Source organism: Hipposideros armiger, unplaced genomic scaffold (assembly GCF_001890085.2).
Source record: "Hipposideros armiger isolate ML-2016 unplaced genomic scaffold, ASM189008v1 scaffold_165, whole genome shotgun sequence".
NCBI classification, from domain to species: Eukaryota; Metazoa; Chordata; class Mammalia; order Chiroptera; family Hipposideridae; genus Hipposideros; species Hipposideros armiger.
The window spans coordinates 3,028,506-3,054,417 of NW_017731515.1; the positions used below are offsets into that span (position 1 = coordinate 3,028,506).

At 42.4% G+C, this 25,912-nt stretch overlaps 1 protein-coding gene across 1 annotated transcript in view; it reads right to left on the reverse strand.

Annotated features, from left to right (window-relative positions):
- FOXO1 (forkhead box O1) overlaps positions 1-22,287 on the reverse strand; it is an 89,112-nt gene extending 66,825 nt beyond the window's left edge. Inside the window, exon 1 of the mRNA XM_019651749.1 lies at positions 21,186-22,287. Coding sequence (XP_019507294.1) covers positions 21,186-21,836 — 651 coding nt within the window. The 5' untranslated portion in view covers positions 21,837-22,287. The remainder of the gene's footprint in view (positions 1-21,185) is intronic.
- Positions 22,288-25,912: the final 3,625 nt, after the last annotated feature.

Genomic DNA, 25,912 nt, shown 5'->3' on the forward strand with positions numbered 1-25,912 from the left:
AGAGAGAGGTCATACATCCTTGGAAAAAGCAGTGGGGTCGGTGAAACCTCTGCCACAACAAGCTATACATTCCTGGGCAAGTTCTTCTAACTCTGGGTCTCTTGATGATAATACTGACCTTGAAAGATTGCTGTGTGAACGAAATGACATCTACAATAAGCCTAGCACAGTACCTGGCACCAAGTATATATAAGCTGAAAAAAAGATAGTAATTATAAACAATGACAGTTCTTGACCATTGACACGTGCCAGGCACTGTTTAAGCACTTTACATGTATTAACTCATATAGTTCTCACAGTAACTCTCAATCATTATTACCCCAATTTATAGATGAGGAAACTGAGGCACAGAGATTAAGTATTTCACTCACAAGTGGATTTGAAAATCTAGATTCGAAAATCAGAAATATTTCCAACTGGACAGTTAGCAGTCCTAGTAGCAGTGGCCATTGATCTTAGCATAAAATCTTACAACAGGCCAAAGTTGGGAGTTTCCTCTTGACCTGAGTCTTCTTATCTATCAAATTTTAACCAACTCAAAAAATGTCAGTCTCATATTTTCCGCCTTTTAAGTATTTGCTCTATGCTAAAGTACTGATTATAGCTACCATTTATACAACACTTCCTATATGCCAAACACTGCACTAAAACATTTCATATTTTATTGGATTCTCACAACTTGTAAAAGAGTTACTATCTACATTTTCCAGATGAGAAAACTACAGCACAGTGAGATCGATTGCCCAAGTGACAAAGCTGCTAAGTGCTAGGGCAGAATTCAACCCATGCAATGTGACTAACAAAACCTAAGCTCTTAAGCTCTCTAGGATACTGACTTCCTCAGCCATTATTAACTTTATGAAACTATCAAATTTTTGGTTCAGAGACAGCCTATACTACAAGATTTCAAAAAATTTTTATGTGTATCTGTAAATTAACTATAGATGAGAGTAAAATTTTTGAAGCACCACACATTAGGGTCATTTCCAAGTTGCAATACACATTTTTACCAACAGTCCACTACTTAATTAACAATGATACGTCTGCCCATTTTGAGAGTTTTTGTCTTTTTTAATTCTTGAAATGTGTTTTTCTGCTAGCATAATTCAGTAGCAGAGAAGAGTGGAATACTACAGAGGATTCTCTTCCTTTCTAAATTTAGGAACAGCATGGATTGGTTTAGGTTAGGTTAAATGATAACAGTGGACCAGATCGCTGAAGGACCTGATAATTTAAAAGGTTGGTCTAGAAAAACATGTAAGCCAGATAAGAACCTCACCATCATCATCATTTACAGGAGACTATTAAAGTGATGTAAGGAAGACATAATATGAGAGAATAAAATAAGTTGTTTTTACATCCTCACCAAGAAAAATGTCATGTGTTATTTTCTTAATGTCTGTTTCATGACCATTATGTAAGTAACTATACTCAGGTGTTCCCAGGGACCAGGAAAGAAAAGGGAAGAATTGTGCCCTAAAGAGCTTGCCATCCGAGGACAAGCAGGAAGCAAGAGACAAATCCAGGAGAAGTTCCATGAGAAAGCACAACCTTTATGAGGAATCAAAGGAAAGGCAGAGATCCAAATCAACTGGCAGGAAATCAAGAAAAGCTTCATAAAGGAGGTGGCAAAAGAGGTCACGTGGGAAGAGCAAGGACACACAGCAAGAGTGGAGAATGACCACTGCCCACCCCATAAAGGTGTGAGGCCCGGGCCCCGGCCAAGTGTTTTGCTAACACGCACCCCAGGACCCAGGATTTCAGCAGGCAGCCACTGTCCTAAGAAAACTCATGTTCTCTTAGGACAGTGATGAGAAGAACTGAAGCTAACTCTATATTCATGCTAAGCTGAGGCCACAGGGCATAAAAAGTCTCTTAAGTGTTGAAGTCACTTAACAGATTTCAATTAAATTATTTTTTCCTTTTTAAAAATATAGGGTAATTTTGCATAGAGGAAGGTTTCTCAAATTCAGCAATACTGACATCTGAGGCCAAGTCATTCTTTGTTGGGAGGGCCGTCCTGAGCATTGCTGAATGTTTAGCAGCAATCCTGGTCTTTCCCCTCTGGATGCCAGTAGCAACGCCCCGTACCCCCAAAATTTTACAACTAAAAATGTTCCCTATATTGTCAAATGCCCCCCCCCCCGGAGCAGGGGGAGGAGGAGAGGCAAAAACCCCCAGTTGAGAACCACTGGCCTAGTCTTTTGTACAGGAAGAATGTAGATACACTTAATTTTTTTTCCCTGTTTCCAGTCTACCTGAAAAAAATTCTGCAGATAAAATGGACCCAGGATGGCATCCTGACTCTTAGCCCTCACAACAGAGGATGAAACCTATACTTAATGTTAACTTGCCCAAAGTTCTGCTAAATTCAACAGAATTCAAATGCATTTGGTGACAATACTCAAGGGTCTAAATACTACTGCCCCCAGGAGCCCTCTTAAGTAAATGAAAAGTCCATTACTCCAATAAAATAAATATTAATAACCCTCTACATAATCCCATGGTAAAATGGCACAAATCCTGTCCATTAGGAACTACTTGTTCAGGAAAAAGCGAACATGCCACCACTTCACACAAGCAACATGTGCAAAAGCAGTTGAAAAAAAATCGCTGCAGGCTGACAGGGTTTTTTAAAGGATATATGGGAAGCGGGGGGGGGGGGGGGGTGATGGTATTTGAAGCAGGATCCAAAGCCAAGCAATGCCTGCCTCTGAAGCCTGGGGTATCACTGCCTCGAACCACACTTCTCGCTCCATGCTTCTTTCAAAGCAAAACCAAAGCCTTTCTCTCAACAAGGGGAACCCTGGGAGTTACAGGCCACCTTATGGTCTAGCAGGAAGGGCAGTCTGGACACCCGACACCTCCCACCAATCCCACAAGGGTCGTCTGGAGCAAGCCATGTGGCCTTCCTTCGCCTGTTTCCTTTCCTTGCAGTACAGACACTTCCAAATGGTAAGGAAGACTGACTAGCAGCTTCATAGAGTTTGGGGGGACAGCTTAATTAAGAACTTCACCTGACTCTTGTCCCTTAAATGAGGGTTCAGAAGCATTCTTGATGCTTAAGCTCACCCCAGGAACAAAGTCTTTTCTGGCCAAATGGGGCCAGTATTTGTTCTATCTGTCAACCCCTACAGCATCAACAGGCTGAGTTCACCTCCCTGTGAAAGCAGGTCTTTTTCCTCCTTCTAAGCAGTATGCGGAGGGGTGATGGAGCCCAGAGTGAAATGGACTAGAGTCACCCATTAATCTGGTGAGGAAAACATGGTGCAATTCGTTTTTGCCACACCATGAGCCATGAATGGGTTGCTTGACAACGCTTCCCAACTGCTCATTCATCATCATCACAAATGTGCTTCTTCTCAGAGGACAAGAAAATTTGCTAACCCAAAGGCTCACCATCAAAGTAGCTTTCCATCTTTCAGAGTCTAGTTAACTAGCTGGACAAGCCAGCAAAACCTCTGTCTTAGGGTTTTCAGTGTGTGCATTAATTGTTTAGATTCTTTTAACTATTTATCTGTTAATTTTATTTAACCTTTGTATTTCCAGTTTAAATTTCAAGTCCTAGATTTTTCTCCAAGATTCCAAAGATAATCATCTCTTTGATGGAACAGAGTGAAAATCCAGTGACACCTTGCTTTCATCACAGTTACTGTGTGACATTGCACAAATTATTTAGCTTGGTGCCTCAGTTTCCTCATGTAAGAAATGGGGATAGTAATGATATCTTATATGTCTATGCGATAAAATAATATTAAGTCTAATTCCAATCCCCTTCTCCTCCCTTTAATGGTATATAATTAATCAACACTTGCTTGAATCCAATATTCTCTCAAGGAGGGACAGAAAACCACAAACTTCATGTTCATGCCAAAAACCTTAATGCTTCTAAAAAAAGCGTTTGTTACTTGAAAATGTAAAAAGATAGGCAAAAATAAAGAACAAATAAATTACCCATTTTTAGACAATCCAAAACAATCCACCACTAACATTTGGGGATATTTCCTTTCAGGTATTTCACAAAATTGGAAATTGAAAGATATTTCATCCCGCTGGATTTTGCCTTTTCGTATTGCCAGGTATTTTTCCAAATCATCAGAATTTCTTCCAAAACATAAGACAAGTCTTCCTGACTGCCCTTATCAAACCTGCTGCAGAATTACTAGGAAAGATAGGTCTGGTTAGGGTTTGGGCTCTTTCTTTGGTTCTGATCTGTGTATTTTTATCTAAAAATATTCCTTAAACAAAAAACGAAAACCCCAGACTCTCGGCTACTCTGAATTTTCCGTCCAGGTATTGAAGTCCAAGTATTTAGCATTGGCTAATACTAAAATGTGTAATTATACAGCTCACTGCTATGAGCACCTCAACTTGCCCTGCAAGTACCTCCCAGTGGTATCATTAACCCCATTTTACAGATGAAGAAGCTAGTACAGCAGTGATGTGACTTCTCTAAACATAAATTATCGGGTTACCAATCTAGAAACAGTATCCAGGACTCTCGATATTTACTGCAAAATTACAGATCTGGGTTACACTCATGAGGGTATGAAAAACAAATGCTGGAGGAAAGTCTTGATAGTTCTGAAATGGCCCCAACGTCGGTTCTGGAACACCCTGGTGACCTAAGGGCATCCGCCCAGGGGTGTGAGAGCATATACATCTCACCAAGGATCTCTGAGAATGTTTTGTAGACACTGGCACTGGCTGGCCAATTATCAGTGTCCAAAATTACAGGTGGGGAAATAGAGACAGAAGGAAACTGAAACACACATTCCCAACCATCTATGATTAAGACAGGCCTAGTCTTCCTCTCTCACCTCAGCTTACCCCAAGCGGAGTCTGCAGGCAAAGCTTCCGTGTGGACTGACAAGGTGAGTGGGGGCTTTGCTACCTCCCACAGAAAGTTACTGAAAGGGGGAGATGAGATGAGAGAATGAAAGAACTACCAATTAAAGCCAGCGATAGAGTGATAGCCAAAACCTATGGAGCCGGAGAAACACTCATGATATAAGTGTTTGATCCGGGCCGGCCGAGTGGCGTGTTGGTTAAGAGTTGGCTTGGGACGCCAGCTCTGAGCAGCAGGGCCCCGGTTCGGATCCCACTTGAGGGCCAGTGATGCACCCTCTACAGCTAAGATGGTAAACGGCGGCTCGACCTGGAGCTGGGCTGCCATGAGTTGCCAACGATGGCGTAGGCTGCAGCGGGGCTGGTCGGCAGCGGGTGTGAGCTGCCATGAACCGCTGTGAGCTGCCAGCGAGCGACTGCCTCTCCTGGGAAGAGCGCAATGATAATACCAACATGGGCCAGTGAAGCAACGTCCTCCACAAGTAGACTGAAGAACAAAAAGGGCAACAACTTGTCTGTTCCCCTTCCCTGATTTCCCAATAAAAATCTTAAAAAAAAAAAAGATTGTAAGATCCACGGGAGAGGCCAGAGGGATGTACCAGCTAACACCTAAGAGTTGGCCTAGGCACTTCCCAAGTGGCTTATTGGAGCCACTTGGTATGGGGGCTTTCAACTCCATAAAGCCTGGTTTGACTGGGTCCAATCTATGTAATCAACAGGTAAAATGTCTATCTATGGAATTATTCACCCAAAACACAGGGGCAGCATTCTCTCTCAATCTTATTAAAGCACAAAAACCATACAACCCTCTGGTTTTAACTCCTTTTACTAACGTAGAGACTTCTCCAGTCCATGGTCTCATATTCTCTAGGCCAGAAATTAAAATTGAAAACTTCAAAATGTGAAGTCAGCCAGTACCACCTATCTCAAAGTTAATAATTTCCACATTTAACACAGAAGGAGAAAATTGCAGAATTTGCTAAGCTAGACTAGAGCTAGAGACAGAGTTCAAGATTGACCACAGAAAAGCACAAAGACACTTTCTTAGCTCAGTGAGAACAGCTGATGACAATACGCACCTAGAATAATGCTGATATAGCTATGATTACTCATCTCGCACCTTGGTGTGGTTCTCTCCTCCCAAAAGTCAAATATGGGTTAACTACACATCACAAAATGGGATGGATTTGGGAGTGCAGGCTCAATGGCTACTTACGTCTATATAATTCAGACTATCCAACACTGAAGAGCTATTTCCTTCGCTTCTTGGCCTATTTACCAACACAAACTGAAGGTAGTAAAAATGTCTTTCAAGACAGGCAGACAAATACATATGTATAGATTTTTAGCTTAAAAGGCTAGAAAACACAGAGTTGCTTCCATTTAGCTTACTCCCCTCACTCTCCTCCTGGCAGATTTCCTCTATGTGACCTGTAGCTAGCTTGTATCACGCCCAGTGTGAAGCACAGTACCACCATCCTCTGAACACTGGTTATAGCCAACCAGGCCTCGCTGGCACAGAATTCTTTTGCCTCTTTTCTATGTCAAAGGGTGACACCGCATCCAAAAGCCTGCACAGGCTTTCTCAAGCCACCCTACCAGAAGCATGCACCCCTGGACAAGGGCACTACCAACCCCGCTGTGTACTTCATTGGCCGTTCTCCATCCACAACGGGAGACTTGGTTTTCTGACATTTTGACAACATATAAAAATCTTAAGTCCTCTGAAGGGCTCACTAAGGAGTTACTACTGGTTAGCTTAGAAAATAATAATGATGGGAATTGGCTTCATGTACCTGAAGGGGAAATAAACTAATTCAATGTAGCTCCCAATCTAGAACCAGAAGCAAGCTAGGGTGGAGCTGGGGAGTGGGGAGGAGAGCGGGTCATGGTTGAACTCACAGGCTCAACATAGAAATCAATTTTTAGCAGTGTGGGAGGTAGTGGATTCTCAAAACCCTCAAATGGCCAAACAGAGTGGTAGTTTTAAAATTTGTTCAAACTAAGACTCCACGATTCTTTATACCTCCTATAACACAAAGTTAATAAACCCTTGGATTTTGAGCCAAAATCCAAGAACTAAGAAATAAAAGGGAATGCCCAACACTTTAAGATAACTCCTATACAGACAACTTGTCAGACAGTGAATCTGCTTGCAAATACTTCCGAATGGGTTGGATCTCTTGGTAATGCAGTGACCATTCCCAATATCATGACAGGGTGGTTGTGGTGACGTAGAACACACCAGTAACCAGCAAAAGACCTTTAAAAGGAACTTTCACCTAATTTACATTAATAGGTGGGAGAAATTTATTCAAATCAAACATTGTAAATGAGGGGGCCGAAAATGAGAAGGAAAGAGCAAAGGAGGAGATGAGAAATTAGGGAGGGGGAGTAGGAGATGATGATCAAATATAAGTGCCCTTTTAATAAGAGCCATTTAGATATGTGCCTTCAAAAGCTCAGGGGCTACAATGGGGCATTCTTCCTTTAGTGGACAATTGAGAACAGAATAGACAGGCTACAACCTAAAATCTACCCTTGGGTATTAGCCTTAGATGGGAAATGATAAAACTAATGAAAAAAAGCAAGTCTTTCATGGGTTACAGGGGATCATGATTTTTCTCTCTAAAGCAGTTAAAGCAAAAGTTGACTTTTGTGACTTTTAAAAGGGAAATATTGCAAAACTCTGGCTTCAAGATTTCTCTCTACATCAAATTTTAGATATTTGAATTTCATGACTATTTAAAGGGGATAATTTTTTATGGTGGTTCTGATTACATTCAGGAAACAGAATCATACATGTAAACTTTTAGTTAGTAGCAGCAAAACCCTCTCCTCTCTCATGGGTCCGTTTTGCAGCATTTTTTGCTGCTGATGGCATACTTAGGACTGGTAAAGGCATCACAAAAAGACGTGACAGGCAGTTCAGTTCTTTCTACCACGTGTACTTAAACACAAAACAGTTCAAAGACCCTAAAATGTCAAGCTAGTTAAAAACTAAGTCCAGATAAAAAAAAAAAAAAACCAAAAAACTAAATATTATAGCATTTTCTTAGTATTCTGCACTAACTACTTTTGTAGGCTCAGACTCCTATAAAAAGCATGCCAATTAAACCACACCCAGCAGAAATAATACCCTCTTTGTGCATTCCAATTTTACTTTTTTTCCTGTCTTCCTCCACCTCTGGTTGAAACAGCCAAATGTGTATTCCCCACACTATCACAGGAAACAAAGCAAGGGAATTCCATTTAAATTGAAGGATGTCAAATTCCCAGGCATAGCCAAGCTGAATGTCAAAGGTCATGCCCCATATTTGGCCAAACAAAAATACTATTAATATATTTATAGTCAGGGTGAGTAGCTATAAATCCAAAAGCAATAACCTCATGAAAATGATGGGGGAGGCATTAAATTCAAAAGTTTTTAAGCCTACACAGGTATGGTGTCCTAGTGACATTCAAGTTCATTTGCACAATAAATGTGGTCTGACAAGTCATTATGCTCTTATCAGTGAGATCATGACGTGATGTGCCCTGTGCAGGAAGGTGGCTACTGACTTGTTTCAGGCCAGAGAAACAAGATAGCAGCCTGGGGGAGCAGGGACACCTCACCAAGAGCGATGAGCTTTTGTGCAAAAGGCAGGTCATGCAGGGACTTGCAAGTTTGCTTAATAAAATTCAATGTCATTTTTTAAAGTGAGTCCCTGAAATGGTCTCGGCAAGCCACCCAGAAACAAGCTTAAGAAGGCAGGTAACTTAAAGGGGGTGAGGGAGTCTCCACTTCCAATCCCGGGCGTGTATTCAAAGTTAAGGAACACAAAAAGTCTAGCAGTCATGAAAGGAATCCCTCAGATGCGTTCATTACCTTAGTATCTGAAACGTTTTAAGTTTTCCTTTTATCCTTCTGACTTCATTACTTCTTCCCCCCCCAGTCCCTTTTAAGTCATTTGAAACACAAATGGGGGTGGGGAGTGTAAATGAGGCTTAAATGGCGGCCCTGAGTTGTCAATCACAGTAAAACAGATCTCAGCTCAAGACTTCCGTGATTGAATGTGTTTTACTTTTTCTCTTCTTGCCTTTTACATAAACACAGGTGCAAGTCATGGTTAGTCTAGGAGCCCTAGCCATTAACAGCTTGTCTTTGATTAAAATGTGTCCTCAATTTCATCACAAAAGAATTTAGGTAGGGTCTTTCTATGAATACATTCAACATCTGATAAAACCCAAGATCATTTACACTGTTCAATGTGATCCCCTGGCACAATATTTTTAAATTTTTTCTTAGAAATACAATTCATAAGGCATTCAATCAAATGGTAATAAATTCTGAAATGGACTTCAAACATGCACTAGCCCACAGTTTGCGGAGAAAAGTGAGCATAAACATGGGCTACATCTGTATATCAATACAATATTCTCTCCATTTGATTCTGTACCTCACACATCCTCCACCTTTCACTTAAAATAAAGCAATCACACTAAGGATGCAATAGTACAAAGTCTAATATTCAAACTACTTAATAAATGGCTTGAAACTCAACTAAATTGAACAGAGTGCTTTAAAAATATTTACTTCTGCATTAGAAACTACAATAAGAAATTCAGATCATGAAGAAGAGCAGTCTCTGAAAGGGCAGTGACAGACAGTGGGGGGACTAGGCCTCAAACACTGAAGTGCAGGGCAGGGTAATTCTTAAAGCTTGTGACAACCATGCTTTTAAATTTTTATTGTAATAGTCCGAATTCTACGTTCCTTTTATTTATTTTCTTTAGTATGTTCTCAGTGATTATCAAAGGTGTTAAAATGACATTTCAAGAAATAATAAGCACCTTAAAGAAACATCCCAGGAATACTGGAGTATAATATTAAAGGACTACTACAGAGAAGTGTGGTCACAGCTAGGGAAGTATCCATTACAGAATGAAAACAGAGGAAGTAAATAGCATCAAAACACACCTAATTACAGGAATTTTTAACCCTAGTAAGTTTCCCTAGCGTTAATTTTTTAATTTTTTTAATTATCCCAAATACTTCAGAAGAGAAAAAAAAGACAGCAATAAACCACTTTGGAGTCCTCTTCTAAAATGGAAAGCCATCAAATACTGTTTAAAATCAGTGTTTTAAATATAATCTCAAAGCTTGCATGTTAATACAAATGCATATAGTATTTAATATAATTATTATATAAAATACATACCATATATATATATGTGTGTGTGTGTGTGTGTGTGTGTGTGTGTGTGTATATAGATAGATAGATAGATAGATAGATAGATAGATAGAAATCTAGGCCCTACAAAATTTTATTTCATGAATTCTAAAGGGTTCAAGAAATCAACATGGACACACAGGTAAAAAAAAAGAGAATGAGTACAGGAATCTTCCACATTCAATGTATGCAAATGTCATTATGGGCCACTAAAAAAAGTTAAATTCTCAAAAGACTGAAGGAGACCAATTCAATCACACAGATTACATAGAACTCTCAGTAGGATGATCCAAAGGACGTTTTCACATTTATTGTATGCAAATTTCATGGCATGCTTATTTACCCACCCAGTAAAAAGGTCTAGAAAAATTTTACAGAAATGCACCCAGCTAGGTACTGAGCATACAAACAACCTCAGTTGATATTTACAAGTTCTGCAAGTTCCCCTCTGCTACCTCCCCCTCTACCACCATCAGAGCTGGCCCTGCAGAGAGGGAGGTCCCCTGCTGCAGGCAGGTGATGTAATAATTGCCTTAAGGTAGCTGGGTTTCTCCATTCAAATTACTGTATGGTCGGCTGAAACCTGACACTGATCCTTCAGTGGTGTGACAAATTGATGATTCTGCAAATTAAGCTTCAGAGGAGCTACATCATCTCTGATACAAAATTGTGGTGACTGAATGCACCTATCTTGATGCAACTCTACACTTAAGGTTATATGAAAATAGCTAGGAAAAAATTCCTTTCGTATCAAAACAGTACAATAAAATCCACATTTGCCCACCAGTACCTCAAGAATCGCCAAAGTAAGAGCCTCTAGCTAAACCATATGTAAACCATTTCATTTGACCTTGCTTCCAAGCAACCGAACAAATCTGAGGTAGTTGATAATTTACTTGTATAGATCATTCCCAAATATTTATGTGATTATTTTGTTTTCAAGTTTTGAAGGACACACAATATTTACAAGCCTAGCAATTATGTAATCCAATTATAATTTATCTTTCCAAATTGGATTTGGAATCCAAATGCATTTCTTTTCAGATGCAGAATGAAGGGTTAGCCCTTTTCACTCCTACCTCACCACCACTGCAAAGATCAAGACCCTTCCTTTCTGTCTGTAGGGATTTCTCAGACAAGATGGGCCTTCCTTCAAGCCACCTCTTGCAGGCTTCTGGGCCGTGATACAGATGGAAGAAAAGCACTAATTTTCTAGATTTAAAAGGAAAACTGGTATGAAAGGTGGGGGAGAGTTTGAGGAGGCAAAGCTAAAGTGTCTCCAGGCCTCAGATAACTTTTGGAAAAATACCAAGCTATCAAAAAGACCTTCTTTATCTTCCCACAAAATCCAAACTGGTTTTCCTCTTCTTCCTTCCTTTATTAGGCCTCTCTCCTGGCTGGAGTCCAAATAAGACAAGGGTTAATCATGTTTTTTGAGACTTTTTTTTACTACACTTACAAAGTGTAACCACTGAAGACCCTCCCCTTCCCCATGCCAGGTTCTTTTAGCTACTTGCAAATGTTTAAGTCAGCAAACCAGTAATAGAGGCCCCTCACAAGCAGCAAAAAGGCAGTTCTGTAACAACTTCAGGATCAGGGCTGTAAACAGAAAAACATTTTTTTTTCCTCAATTCTGATGCTTATCAAATCTAATTAAAGAAAAGTAAGAGATTCACAAAATCATGACCCATTTTCCAGACTTGTGAGGAGTGCCAATTGAAAAAAATCAGTTTATCCAAGAAATGTGTTTAATCAAAAAAAAAGAAAACAAGTAGAAACAGGTGCCTCTCCCCCAACCCCCTCCACTGCCCCAATCACAGCTTTGCTCTAATCAGATGAGTTGGGCAGTGTCTTCATAGCTTTTAAGATTATGGGGTTTGGCATTAAGATCAGTTCTGTAACTTAAGCCACACAAAGAAAGACACTGTAATTAAGACAAATATCATCTAGGGGTAAAAATTAATCACAGCAGAAAAAGATTTTCTTTTTAGGTCTGAAAGATCCGTACAGAGATATTGAAAGCAAGTCACACTCAAAAGGGGCACAGCCTCAGGATTTCCATGTATGTGGCTGGCAGGGTGTGTAAGGGGAGCAAGGACTTGTAGGAAGTAGCAGCACATCCCAGGTCACAGGTGCCGCAGTGCAGACCAATGAGCCACACACGCCAGAGGTGGCATTCTCCTCTAAGGCAGATGTGCCAGATGTGCCATCCACTGTCCCTAAGAATTAAAGAACTCATGGGACTTAGTGTCAGTAGGAAAAGGATACCTTGGTAGAAATAACCTGTCCTCTGGCAGACTACAAGTTGACTTCTCACTCTCCTCCCAGAAGGAGATAAGACCCAACACTTCTTCCCTTCAATATTAGACCCGAGATGAGACATAAGTTGAAGGCTGAAGATTGAAGATGTCCTATACCTCTCTCTACTTATGGAATGACATAGCAAACATGAGCTGCAATTTTGAACTTCACTTGCTCTATAAACATTAACAGTGGGAAAAAAATTAAGTTGGCCAATTCCATATTGTTTCCTAGTTGGTCTGACATCATTAGCAATCACGTAAGTGTACTTTGAAAGCTATTTTGTTCATATGGAAGATAACTTACAATTTAATAAAATCGAACACTAGTGAACTATTCAGTCTACTTTTGTTTCACTGTCCCCCAGAATCCCCTCCTGCAGAGTATCTTTTAAATAGAATGCAATCTGCTACTATAGGTATAAACATACTAGTAAAATAGCTTTCTACATTTTTTCAACACGTTATTTCTAAAATGGCTAATAAGGGCCGGTCAAGTGGCATGTTGGTTAAGAGTTGGCTTGGGATGCCAGCTCTGAGCAGCAGGGCCCCGGTTCAGATCCCACATTAGGGCCAGTGATGCTGCGCCCTCTACAGCTAAGATGGAGAACAACAACTTGACCTGGAGCTGGGCTGCCTGTGAGTCGCCGATAATGGTGCAGGCTGCAGTGGGGCTGGCCGGCAGTGGGCGTGAGCTTTGGTGAGCTGCTTGAGTCGCCGTGAGCGGCTCCGTCCAATGGCCGGCGACTGACTGCCTCACCCGGGAAGAGCGCAATGATAATACCAACATGGGCCAGTGAAGCGACACCTCCACAACTAGACTGAAGAACAAAAGGACAGCAACTTGTCTGTTCCCCTTCTTCAATTCCCCAACACTGTTCCCTCCCCCAATTCCCCAATAAAATCTTCTATGAATAAATAAATAAAATGGCTAATAAGTTTAATAAATCTGTATTTGTGCTTTTTGATATGATGCCACAATATAGTTTTTGTTGTATAAACCTTTTAGTGCACCATAAGCTAACCAGACTCCCCCAAGTACTGTGAATACACTCAGTTATGACTTTTCGCTTGGCATCAATTTTGGGTTTAGCCTATACAAATTAACCCTTCTCTGGATCTGTTGAAGCCTTCATCTCATGATAACTGTCTTTATTTCTGTACTTGGGTTAGTGGATAATGATCTATTACAATGAAAAAGCTATCAAGAATATCTAATATTTAGCTAATACAATATTAAAACTGATATTTGTATCTTAAAGCATCTTTTTAAACCAGTAAAACTTTCTGTAACAATTGCCCTAAGTACATTCTGAGGTTGCTAACTTCAACTTCATAATTTCTCATTTTTCAGAAAAAAAAAAAGAATTATGTTCAATAGTGATCTTTCTTTGAATCACTCTGCTCCTAGGACACTGGGCAGAAAGTTAATTTTAAAGAACAGAACAAGCAAAAAGCTAAATATTTTGTAAGTGCCTCCATTCATTCATATTAAGTCAATTACATAATCTAGTCCATGTATTACCAAATTCTCTATGTCAGTTTTAAATCAAATGCAGTACACTACTGGCTTTAAATTGCATTCTATAAGTTTCTGTATTTACACATAAGAAGTTGTACTTAAAAAAACTAAAAATACAATCCTATTTTCATAAGTTCTTTTTTTTTTTAAATTTAATGTTAGTTTCAGGTGTACAGAACAATGCAATAGTTATCCTTTTCACCCTCACAAAGTAACAACCCCCTCCCCCCATCTACCCCCGATATCATGCTTACCTATTACAATTCCATTGACTCCATTCCCACTCTCTACTCCATGTCCCGTGACAATATGTATATATAATTATAGTTGACATACAGTATTATTCAACATCAACTTCAGATATATAGTGTGGTGGTCAGGCCTCTACACCAACTATGAAGTGGTCTCCCTAACAAGACATGAGTCCATATGGCCCCCTAAAAAATATTTACAACATTACTGATTATATTCCCCAGACTGTCTTTTCTTATATTACAAAAACAAAGATACAATTTCATAGAAAAATTTGGTCTTGCAATATTACTTTCACAATAAAGCCCAAGTTCAGTCTGACAACGCTCTCCTACCTATACTTTTCGAACGTTCTGTATTTCATCTATCATTCAGAGCAAATGACACTTTCCCTATTTTCATGCCTTTATGAATGCCAGTCCATCATTCCAAAAATAAATTTTAAAAAAAGATGAATTGATGGATAGAAAAATGGATGTGGCAGTGGATTGATATATGATAAAGCAAGTATATCAAAAGGGCAGTAACAACAAAACAACAAAACTAGGTGGTAGGTGTATAATGTAGGTAGAATTCTTTCAACGTTGCTGAACGTATTAAAATTTTTACAATGAAATCATGGAGAATAACATCCCATTTCCAAGACCCACCTCTGGCCAACGTAGAACTCCATCTCGAAGGCAATTAACCCTTTCTACCAAGTATCATAGTTATTTCTTTGCATGTCACATCTAATTTCCCTGCACAATCCTAGTTCGAATCATTTCTCTATCATTCAAATGCATTTAGTACAACATCTTACACAATAGTCATTCACTAAATGAGAAAAAATACTTTCACCATCTCTTGAAAATAACAATCACTGTTAGTTATACTACTAATAAAATTATTCTCGCATAATATGGACTGTGATCATGCTGAACATACATGAAGCGGATCTATAAAAGGCTCATGTTTCAAGAAAAAAAAACTTGCCCCAACCATATATTTACGATATAACTGAGACACTAAAGTATGCAGACATTAAAGTAAAATTATAATATACAGCAGCATGAATTAAGAGATTACCAGGCATTCACTCAGAGAAGGCAAAAAACACTTTCTGGCACAAGCCAAAAAAAGAAGATGATTGAGTCTTGAAGACTAAGCAAAATGTATGGAATTTCCAGTAGACACACAAGACGATCCAAGTCCTGGGGGCAGGACGGTCTAGCCTGAAATAAGAGCTAACCTAAGGGAATGGTTAGCGGATGGGAAGTGAAAGTCTCAAGAAACTCTGAAACAGAAGAGTTAACAGGCTTGGGGACACCCTAAGAAGAGAGTGAAGACAACATCCAGGTTTGAACACTACGGAAAGGGCTAAATAGACCATTAAACAAATCAGGGAGCCCAAGATAGGAATCTCAGCTGAGTGGAATAAGAAATACAGTATGTTTGGGTTGAGACATGCTGAATTTGAGTTGAAAGTGGGACATCCATGGCCTTTAAGTAACTGGAGACATAGGACAATAGATGACTAAGTCAACTAAAAGAGAATCTGAGAAAAAAATCCACAACTAGTCGTAAGGTATACTCATGATTGACCATAGGAAAAGGAAAAGTGATGAATGAACCAACTGGAGAAGTCAGAACGAGGGGTGAGGGTCAGGACATTACAATGTAATAGAGTCCAAGAGAAGAAAATATTTCTACAGAGAGGGTGGGTCACCAAAAAAGAGAAAGGGGAAGATTCAGACACTCCCCTGCCAGCCTTCGTGATTTACTGACCACAAAGAGCAGCTTCAGCAATCACTGAAACCCAGAACTGGGGGCTACAGAAGCTTATCACAAAGCTCATCTCACTGTAGTGTTTTCCTGGAACGACTATGACCTTATGTTGAAAATGTCCTTAGGTAATGCAATAAGGCGAAAATTCACTAAATAATGAACTATAAAGGTGCTGCAGAGTTAGCATTATAATTTTATTTGGTTTAACATCAAAACTTCTTTTTTCTTTAGCTTATATCAAAACTATGTAAGGATGGATGAAAAAGCAATTTTAAAAAGGACAGTGGCCCAAATGCCTTACAAGTGACTAGAAAAACTCAACCCAAGACCCAGTATTTAGCTTAACCCACAAGTTGATAAACCATAGGTAAACTGAGCAGACTAAACTGGGATGCCAGTGGGAAAATGTATTTTTAAAAGGTGGAACCATATGAAATCACCAATGTACTAAACTGTATTATTATGTTTCATATGTTCCTTACAAATAACAAGGAGTAATTCTCTGCAAGGAATTTCTGTGCCACTGACTCGAGTTTTGTGAGTCCTCATCAGGAATTAGCAAAAACGGAGAATTCTTCCACATGTTAGTACATCTGTATACAGTGTGTCCACTGGAATGCAAACCTGCATCCCCTCACACACCAAAATAAATAGCTTTTCCAAGTTCATCTGGTCCTCTCTGTTTCACTATTGAGAACAACCACATCAACTTCAGAATACTGTATGCACTAAAAAGAGGTGGTTATCTGACCCAAGGAAGGTCCGGGAAGGGGGGGGGGGGGGTTGGGTAAGTTTCTGCAAGTTGTTCCTATGAAGGCCAAAGCAAATCTTGAACTGCAGAGAAGCAGGGCTGAATCCACACTGTGCTCACACATAATCTGTACAATTGCAAACTCCTTTGCTCTCTCCAATCACCACAGGGTTTATACACCCATTCCAAAAGGATTCCAGGAAGCCCAAAGTTAAGGCACACACAGACAAAAAAAAACTGGCCAGTAAATTCCCATGATGCCAGGGAACTGGGTAGTTTCCAAGGGCAGAGTGTTCCAGAAAAATACAAATAGTTCAGGCTTCCCAAAGAAATTCCAGGCAAATACAGGCAGCTGCTCTCTTAGAAAGTCATACAGAATTGCAGTTTAGGAGCTTGGATGAAGAGGTTAGAATATAAGGACAGGCAAACCGTTTCCAGCCTACCACAGATTCTAACCACTGAGGATTCTTTCCCCTCATCCTCATTTCAAGTGTCTGCTCAGATTCCCTGTGCAGCGCATGGTATCTAGCAATATTTGTGTCCTCTGCCAATGCAATAGTCTTTCAGTAATTTTGGGACGGTCTCAACAAACTTTAACTTTTTTTTAAAGTTTATGTGAGAATTTTGAAACCTTTCTTTCAAATATTAAAATGTTTGCCACTTAAAAAAAAAAATCTGAGTGTCATTCAAAAATAGAAGTCACCCCTCCCGCCATATCTCTCCAAGGATTTACCACAAAAACACAGGTAAAATTAAAGTTCTTATGAGTCTCAATAAGATATTCATGTTTGACATCTATTTTAGAATTTCTGAACAAAATCTCACCATAAAACATCTCAACATCAGTCCCACACAATTTTCAGCCTTTGCAAATAAGATACCACACTTAGCTGCATAATCCCATTTCCCATCTTTAATTCTCTTTCCTCACGCTCCCTTCAAATATTGGGTTGTCGGAAAGTCATGACGTATTTTTCTGTTTTTCGTTGCAAAAATGCGTCATGACTTTTCCAACAACCCAATACATATATTGCAATTTTCACTCAACTGTAAAAAAAGTGTTCCTTAAGGTAATTTCAGTAACAAACTAGAAGTCAGACTCAACAGAATTCTTTAAGTCAAATGTGACTGTGCAACAAGAAAGCAGCCATTTTCCTGCCATGGGATCTCTGTGGCTAAATTACTCACCTCCGGATTAAAAACCCAAATTACAAAACAAATGCAAATTTTAAAATGCAAGAAAAGGCACTCTCAGCTCACAGACCAAATTAAAGAAACATCATTCCAAAATAAAGAATATCTGAGCTATCCTACAATAAAACAATTTAAAGTTTTCTTTAAAATGTGTTGAATCTTATTGTTCAAGCATTCTTTTAATCTAAATTAAGTATTCCAAATAATATCAAAACAAATCACAAGAGTCAACTCAAAACTGTCATAAAAAAAAAAAAAGAGAAAGCACCAAAGGTCACAATACTACTTCCCAAGCTCTAGAAAGTTTTCTATGTGAAAAAAAACAAACAAAAAAACAAAAACAAAAACAGGCCATGGAAATGAAGTTTCACTATTTATAAATACTGTACATGGTTTAAAAGATCCCGGGTTTTCCAAAAGTCTTAGCTTCCACTTTGTGTGTAACCTTACTGACAGTTCCAGTCAATATTAAAAAGAGTGTAAAGTAGATTTAAGGTACCATCCCAACAAATACAAAATGCATGTCCCAAAAATATAACCACTATTTAAGGAACTCTTAAGTTTGTGAACTCTTTAACAGCTTTCCAACTATTCTGTACTACGTAAATGACTTTCAAATTCTCAGGCAGGCCCCAGGAAGTAAAGCACAAGAAACTATATTTAATTAAAGATTCAGTCTAATTCCCAGTAGTAAATCACAGGAAATACTTAGTTCCAAAGCAGCCTCTCCTCAGTCCTAAAACAGTTAACTTTTGGTTGATTTGCATTTTAGAGCTGGATTTTTTTAAGATGAAAGTCATAGTAAAATTTATTCCTTTTATGAATCTTTAAGACAGGAGGTCTTTCAGATCTGAGAGTGAAACCTGGTTTTAACAAGTAACTCATTTTTATGAAAACTCTAACCAGAAAACTAGTTATGAGTTAGAACACCTCATGTCGTTTTTCTTCTTCTTAAAATACCCTTTTTACTCAAAGTGAAAATGCACTTGCTGTAATCTGACTTGCTCCAACTGATGATTACACCTGAAGGGTTCACGCACTTGAGAATGGCAGCCTGCTTCCCTCCTTAAAGCCCCACTAGGCTTCTACTGGGAGCTGCCACTGGGCTTCCAAGTCTGGCCGAATAATCCTTACTGACACTTAATGGATCTGCTCGCTCTGTTAAGTAATTTTTTTTTAATAATAAAATTATAATTGCATTTGGGAAAAAAATGAGAACAAGTAAGAACCTAATAAAAATGACTGGGGCAATGATTTGGCCTTAGAATCTATTTTTCTAAAAAAGCACTAAATCTTAAAAGTTTAAGTTATATTCCTAGTTTAAGAATACCCTGATTTAAGACCATTTGGGAGGCAAAACTAAAAATAATCCCCAAACTTTGCCTTTCTCTACCTTTAAAGAAAGGCAATCCAGCAAGCTTAAATAGGTTGTATCCATTTCCAATGACATAAAAGAATGGTGTAAAGTGCATATTGTACTTTGAATGCCAAAAAAAGAAGATTTTTTTAAATGGCAAGTGCTTTATGATAGCTCAAGTAGAATCGATAAATGAGCAAGTCAAGTACTTAAATTCAAATGTTAAGTAAAATTGGATTTGGCAGGGAATCCTCACTTTATGACCTAAAATATATATTGAGATTGCAGTGAGGCACTCTACCTTTTTTAAAAACACTTGGTAAAATTACATGTATGCCCAGTAATGAGGTTATAAGTGCTAACTTTACTCTAAAACACACTTTGGAAAAAATAAAATCCTGGCTCCTCCAGGAACTTAAAATACGATGTGAATCACTTAACCTTTCTGACACACAACAACCACAAGTAAGACAGTGTATGCAAAACAACCTTGGTGTAACAACTGCATAAAAAGATCATGCTGTACATAAAGATTATGATTAACTTTATTATGCTGTACAGTCAGGATGAGGGGTGAGGAAGGAGTTTGGCTCAACCAGACTCTTAGCATCGATCCCTCCACCTGTGACTGAGAAACTGTCAGCTTTAGGAGGCCGAAAGGCAAACAGACTCTCGGTAACCCTCCCCAGAGCCAGTCCTCTATAGAGGGGCCCCGGGCCTTCACCTAGAGGTAGGGATGTGACTGCCCCCACCGTCTCTCCGGGTCTCTCTGAAAGGCAAAAAAGGCCAGAAGCGCCTCATCTGCAGTCCGCCATCAAGGCAGGAGGTCCCTGCCGGTTCCCCTGAGGCGCACCTCCACTCCAACGCCCCAAAACACTTGTCTCAAAGCCCCCGGCCTTGGCCCTCGGATCTGTACACCTCCGTTTTCAGTAACACTGAGGTGGAAATGCGAGAGAAGGTACACACGTACCCAGCCATGGTCACCCAAGGGCGCCTCGCCGTGCCTAATTAAAGGCCTCAGATCATGGGCGAGGTCAGCTTTGGGGGCACTTCCTTGGGCAGAGAAGTGCCCGCCGCACTGCCCGGCGACCGGGCCTTAAGCTGCTCACAGCCAGGACGCGCTGGCCCTTTAAAGGCGCTCGCTTCCTGCACCCTCGGCCCCTCCCTCGCCGCCGCCAGCTCCCCGCCTCCGCCCCCGCCGAGGGTCACACTTGAACTTTAACTCGCCCTTGCATAGCCGGACGCCGCAGCTCTGCAGGCGGTGGCCATCCCTTTGCACGTGTTGGATGAGCTACCTCCGGCTCGGCGCGCCGGGTCCCCTGAACTCAAGGCCACCGCGGATAAAATCAAAACAAAGCAAAATGCACAACGGCTTCCAAAACCTGCACGGCCAACCCCTACGGGCCAGCCCTAGCCCTACCTGTCCCTCCACCTGCAGCCACATCCCCCGCTCGGGGGCGGGGGGGGGGGGGAGACTCAGATGCCCCTCGCCGCCCCCAACCAGGCCAAGCACAGCGGAAACGGCTCCCTGGCGCGGCCCAAAGAGGTGGAAAGGAGCCGCCCTCACCCTCGAGGTACTGGAGGGAAAGGAGCAGCATAAGAAGTCCACTCGGGCCGTGGGGGAGCAGCTCCCAGTGAATCACCTTCTTTCACCGGCGAGATTTTCTGCCCGCTTATGTCACTTTTTGTACTTTTTTCACTCCGTTTCCAAACGAGCCCGTTCCCCGTCCACTCCAACTCGCACTTGAACGCGCGCACACACTTACTTATTCCAGTCCCTCAACCCGTCCCAGGCAAGCCCACAACCTACATCTGCCACTTCTCGCCTGCTCCCTGCCCGCGCTGCCCGCGTGCCCTGCTCTTTCAGGACAAGGAAACTTGCACAGCCACCCCCTGATCTGCCCTACTCCGACCTCAAGCGCAGGCAGAGAAGTCCCTGCGCCGCCTCCTCCGTCGGACCATGTGTCCGGAGACCACTCACCTTCCAGCCGGCCGAGCTGTTGCTGTCTCCCTTATCCTTGAAGTAGGGCACACTCTTGACCATCCATTCGTAGATCTGCGACAGTGTGAGCCGCTTCTCCGCCGAGCTCTCGATGGCCTTCGTGATGAGGTCTGCGTAGGATAGGTTGCCCCACGCGTTGCGGCGGGACGAACTACTCTTGCGCGGCTGCCCCGCGAGAGGCCCCGCGGCGGCCGGGGGAACAGGCGGGTGCTGCGACAGCGGACCGGGAGGCGGGGGCTGCGGCGGCGCTGGGTGCAAGCAGCCCGCCTCCGGGCCCTGGAAGTCCCCGCACAGCCCCCCGGTGGCGGCAGCTGCGGCCGCCGCCGCCGCCGCCACCGCGGCCGCCGCTGCGGCCGCCGCCACGGAGCCAGGCGCCTGCTGGAAGTCCCCGTTCTCTTCCAGCAGGCTCAGGTTGCTCATGAAGTCAGCGTTGACAGCGGCCGCCGAGGCCGAGGGCAGGCCTGCCGCGGCGTCGGGGTTCGCGGCCGCGCCGCCCGACGGCGCCGGGCTGGAGGTGGCCGAGTTGGACTGGCTGAACTCCGGCCTGGGCAGCGGCCAGGTGCACGAGCGCGGCCGCGGCAGCGGCTCGAAGTCCGGGTCGATCTCCACCACCTGGGGCGCTTCGGCCATGGTGACCCCCGCCCCTCCCCCAGCCGCGGTGGAGCCAAGGAGTAAAGCGAGGCACTCGGGGCCAAGGGGGAGAGGGCGTGAAGAGCCGGTCCGAGATTGGCGGGGCGTGGGGGCGAGGTCGCTGCCGCCGGCGGATGGAAACCGGGAGGAAGGCGCGGTGGGGTGGAAGCGCGAGCCCAGAACTTAACTTCGCGAGTCCATCAACATCCAGTCTCCTCCGGGTCCGCTGCACCGACGGGACGGCTGGCCAGTGTCGCCGGGCCCGGACAGCGCGGGCGCCGCGCTCCTGCTGACAGGGCCCGCGGACCGGAGAACGGACCGACGCCGCGAGCCGCTCGCTCTCCCCGGCGGCGCGACTGCCGAGCTGCTGCCTGTTGAATGTGGCGGCGGTGGCGAAGGCTGAAGCTACTACTCGGCCTCCGGACTTACGGGATCTGCCGCCACCCCCCGCCCTCAGCGGCGCGCACGCCGGCCCGCCCCTGACTAACAGCCCGGGCGGCCAATGAGCGCGCGGCACCGCCGCCCAGGCAGCCAGTGGACGAGGCCCTGGGCGGGGGCCGATTTTCCACCGGGAGGCGGCAGTGAGTTGGTGGGGGGTAGCGGGGTGTTTTTCACACACGCTCTTTTTATTTTTATTTAGGATCGCTTATTATTTTCTGGTAATTCTCAAATGTTTCTGTGAGTCTCGCGCCTGTCTCTGTGTTTGATTGCTAGGAGGCAAACCAGCGTGGAGGCGGCAGCGACACTTTGTTTACTACTGAGGAGCAAAGCCGAGTACTCTGGACGCACCCGTGGAAGAAGTCGCTCACTTTGCCTTGACCTCAGCTCCGAGCCCAAAGTGGGGAGAAGCTCCACTTTGGGGATGTGGGACACGCAGAGCTCTAGGGGCGCTGGGTAGGCGGGCGGAGACGACCTCGCGAAATTCTACTTATTAGCCCAGACTGAGCTCCACCCACGGTTTCTTTGCAAAGAAACGTGGGGCAGTCGGTGGGTTTTGTTTTGGTGTTTTCTTTCTCCGTGATTTGTCAAGTTCTCCGGCCCCGGCGCAGATCGCACACGGCCGGGGGCGCCAGGGCCCTGGCGGTCAAGTCAGCGCGTCGAGTACCCTCCCACCGCCTCCGCGCCCGGAACCCACCTGTCCGCACCCCTTAACTGAGCCTCTGCGGTTCGGTTTAGCCCGGGGCCAGTCGCCCAGCCCAGCAGCCACCATCCGGATTCACTCACTCCATTCTTGACCTAAAAGGCTAGAAATGAGGGGAAAGGGCTCGGCGCAGCGAAATAGTCCTATTTCACATGCACACACAGTCCCTAAGGCATCCTAGACCTCATGCCCTCCGTGGGAACCTTTTCTCCTGGGCAGAAATCTCATACAATCCACCGAGTCAGTCCAGGGATGGCGGGGAAGGAGTCAGAGAACAGCATTTACAGATAAACTTGTCACTTGAATATTGACTCTTAAGTTTTAACTGTTTGCTTGTAAATTATTTGCTATTTAGAATGAAAACGATGAGTTGTTCAGAAGCAAAAACTCAAGAGTCCAGGGACCCAGTCCTGCTCCACCCCCAGGTTCCCTTAGGCTGCTTGCCTCGTGCGTCAATCAACCCACCCACCCCATCTTTCCCCATCTGGGCTCCAGGTCCAGGACGTCCTGTCGAGATCAGTGGGGCCAAAGGTAGGAAGACAGTGGTCCTAGTGTCTCAGGGAGCAGAAGAAACAGTTTTCAAGTTTTGTTTTGCTTTGCTTTTTTAGGAGGAATATGGAAGGCATTTCCTTTCAGAGGGATGGGATCACTTAGGATGGAAGATTGACAGGATTTTAAATATCTTGTCCAAAATGACAGTTCCCAATTCTTAAAAAAGAAAAACCTCTCTTTTTTTACAGGTAATTCTTCAATTAAACAAAAAAATGACATTGTAAGAAAATTAGGCCTGTTTTTCAAGTTTGAAAACTTAATATATTTCTTGCTTTACATTCTCATTATCATCTCCCTAGCCCACTTATCCATGTTTCTTCATAATCCACTTATCACAACAGTTTCCTAATGATATTGGAGGGGAGGAGGGAGGACGGGTCGTGAGCCTGGTGAATCGAGGATAGGGTTGGTTCCCATCCTCCTCCTCCCATGGTCTCTTTTTTGCCTTTATTGTCAAATTTGGACAGTTCAGGCCTTCTTTGCCAGCCGCTAGGGGACCTCAGTAACCCAGATGGTGAGCTCAAAGGAAGGCCTTAATGCGCATGGCGAACTGTTGCTACCCTCAGCCTTCCCAATTACACTATGCATAGCCCCCAATCCAGACAGCCGCACCCTACAAATAGGCGGTACCCTAGTGGATCATTCTTGGCAAAGGAAGCCAGCTGCAAATTAGGCCTTTCCTTAATTTCAATCCCGGTTTTTCAGGGCCTCAATGTGGGGAGAGTATTTCACTGAGTTTTCTTACATATTTTGCTCAAATCCTTGAACCTTCTGGGCTATCCTGCCTGATTGTTTCTTTGAATGTCATAGTTTGCTTCATTTTGGTCTTTTTTTGAAATTTGACTTTGAAGCAGGCTCAGAGTACCTACAGCACCAATGTCCCTGACACATAGTCGTAGATTAAAAAAATTAAAAATAAATGTTAAAAGGTGTTTATAGCTACCTACCATACCATTGTATGTATCAATTTACTGAACTCTAGAGTACTGGTGAACTCTGGCTTGTTTCCAATCTTTTAACTATCACAAGCTATTCTGTAATGGATAACCATATATAACTCAGTTTTCATCTGTCCAAGTATATCTACAGGAGGAGTTTCTGGAAAAGAGATCACTGGGTCAGCAGTTAAGTGCATTTATAATTTTGAGACACACTGCCAAAATTGCCCTCCATAAGGACTGTGTCAAGCTACTTGGTGCCCCCCTTTAATTTGTAGATAAGGAAATTGAGGCACAGAGGGACTAATTTGCCCAAGGCCCTATGACCCAAGACCAGGGCTAGAGCTTCAATTTCATGCTCTCCCATCAATAATCTTCTCAATACGCAGATGGAAAATTATAAATATTCTGTAATCCCAGTATAGGGATAACCACTATAAACCTTTATGGTGTGTTCCTAGTCAACCCCACAGATTTAGTAATTTTAGTTAGACGACTCCACTGAACTGAATGAAGTTTTGATTTAAAATATTTAAAAAGCAGACACAAAAAGGAGATGGTGATAGTAAGATAATGAAAGAAAAAAGATTACAAAAGAAGTGAGGGGTTTTTTTTAAGTAAAAAATGTCAACATTTTCTCAGTCTTTGAAGGATGCCGAAGTATTTAGGTTGGCACTAGTTCTGCTTTAAAGAAAAAGGTTCATTTCTTTTCTCCTTTAGTATTTTTTGTGATGGCTGTTTGAAGACTTTGTCTAATGATTATCAATTATTAGCTGGTGCGTATGGACAGACTGAGAAGAAAAATGTTTCATGTCAGGTAAGGACAATTAAAATGAAAATGGAAATTTATTCTCACAGAGCCTATCTCACAAAACAATATGGTGTTCTTTTCTCCACCTGGTTTTCAGAGTAATTATTGCATCATCCTTGACAGGAAGACTAAGAGATGGTTACCTTTGATCAATTCCCAAGTAGAAACTTCTGCATTTACCCCTCACCATCAACACACCAATTTCTGGTTTAAATTCTGACTCATCAATATAGGTAATTTAAGTCCAGTGTAATGAATAAGTGAAAAGCCTGGATGCTTTTTTTTTCCGTCATGACACTTAGCATTATACTTCACATTCCCTTTTGCCAACAACTGCCCATTTCAACATTTTGTCCGAGTTATTAAGAGGTACTACTATCAACTTAAACCAACCTTTCTTCAGTTTGCACATAGAAAATAATAATCGGAAAAAACACAGCTTTGGGTTCTTAAACCAATGTCCTGAAAGCTGGCAGATTAAGTAGTACCATAGTTAATAATATCAGAAGTAGTCATTCATTTTTCTTGAGAGATAATATCCTTTCGATTTTGTTGTTCATTCAACACATATTTATAAAGTGCCTACTATGTGCATGCCAGGTGCTGTAGATCTTAGAGTACATTGTTTTGATGG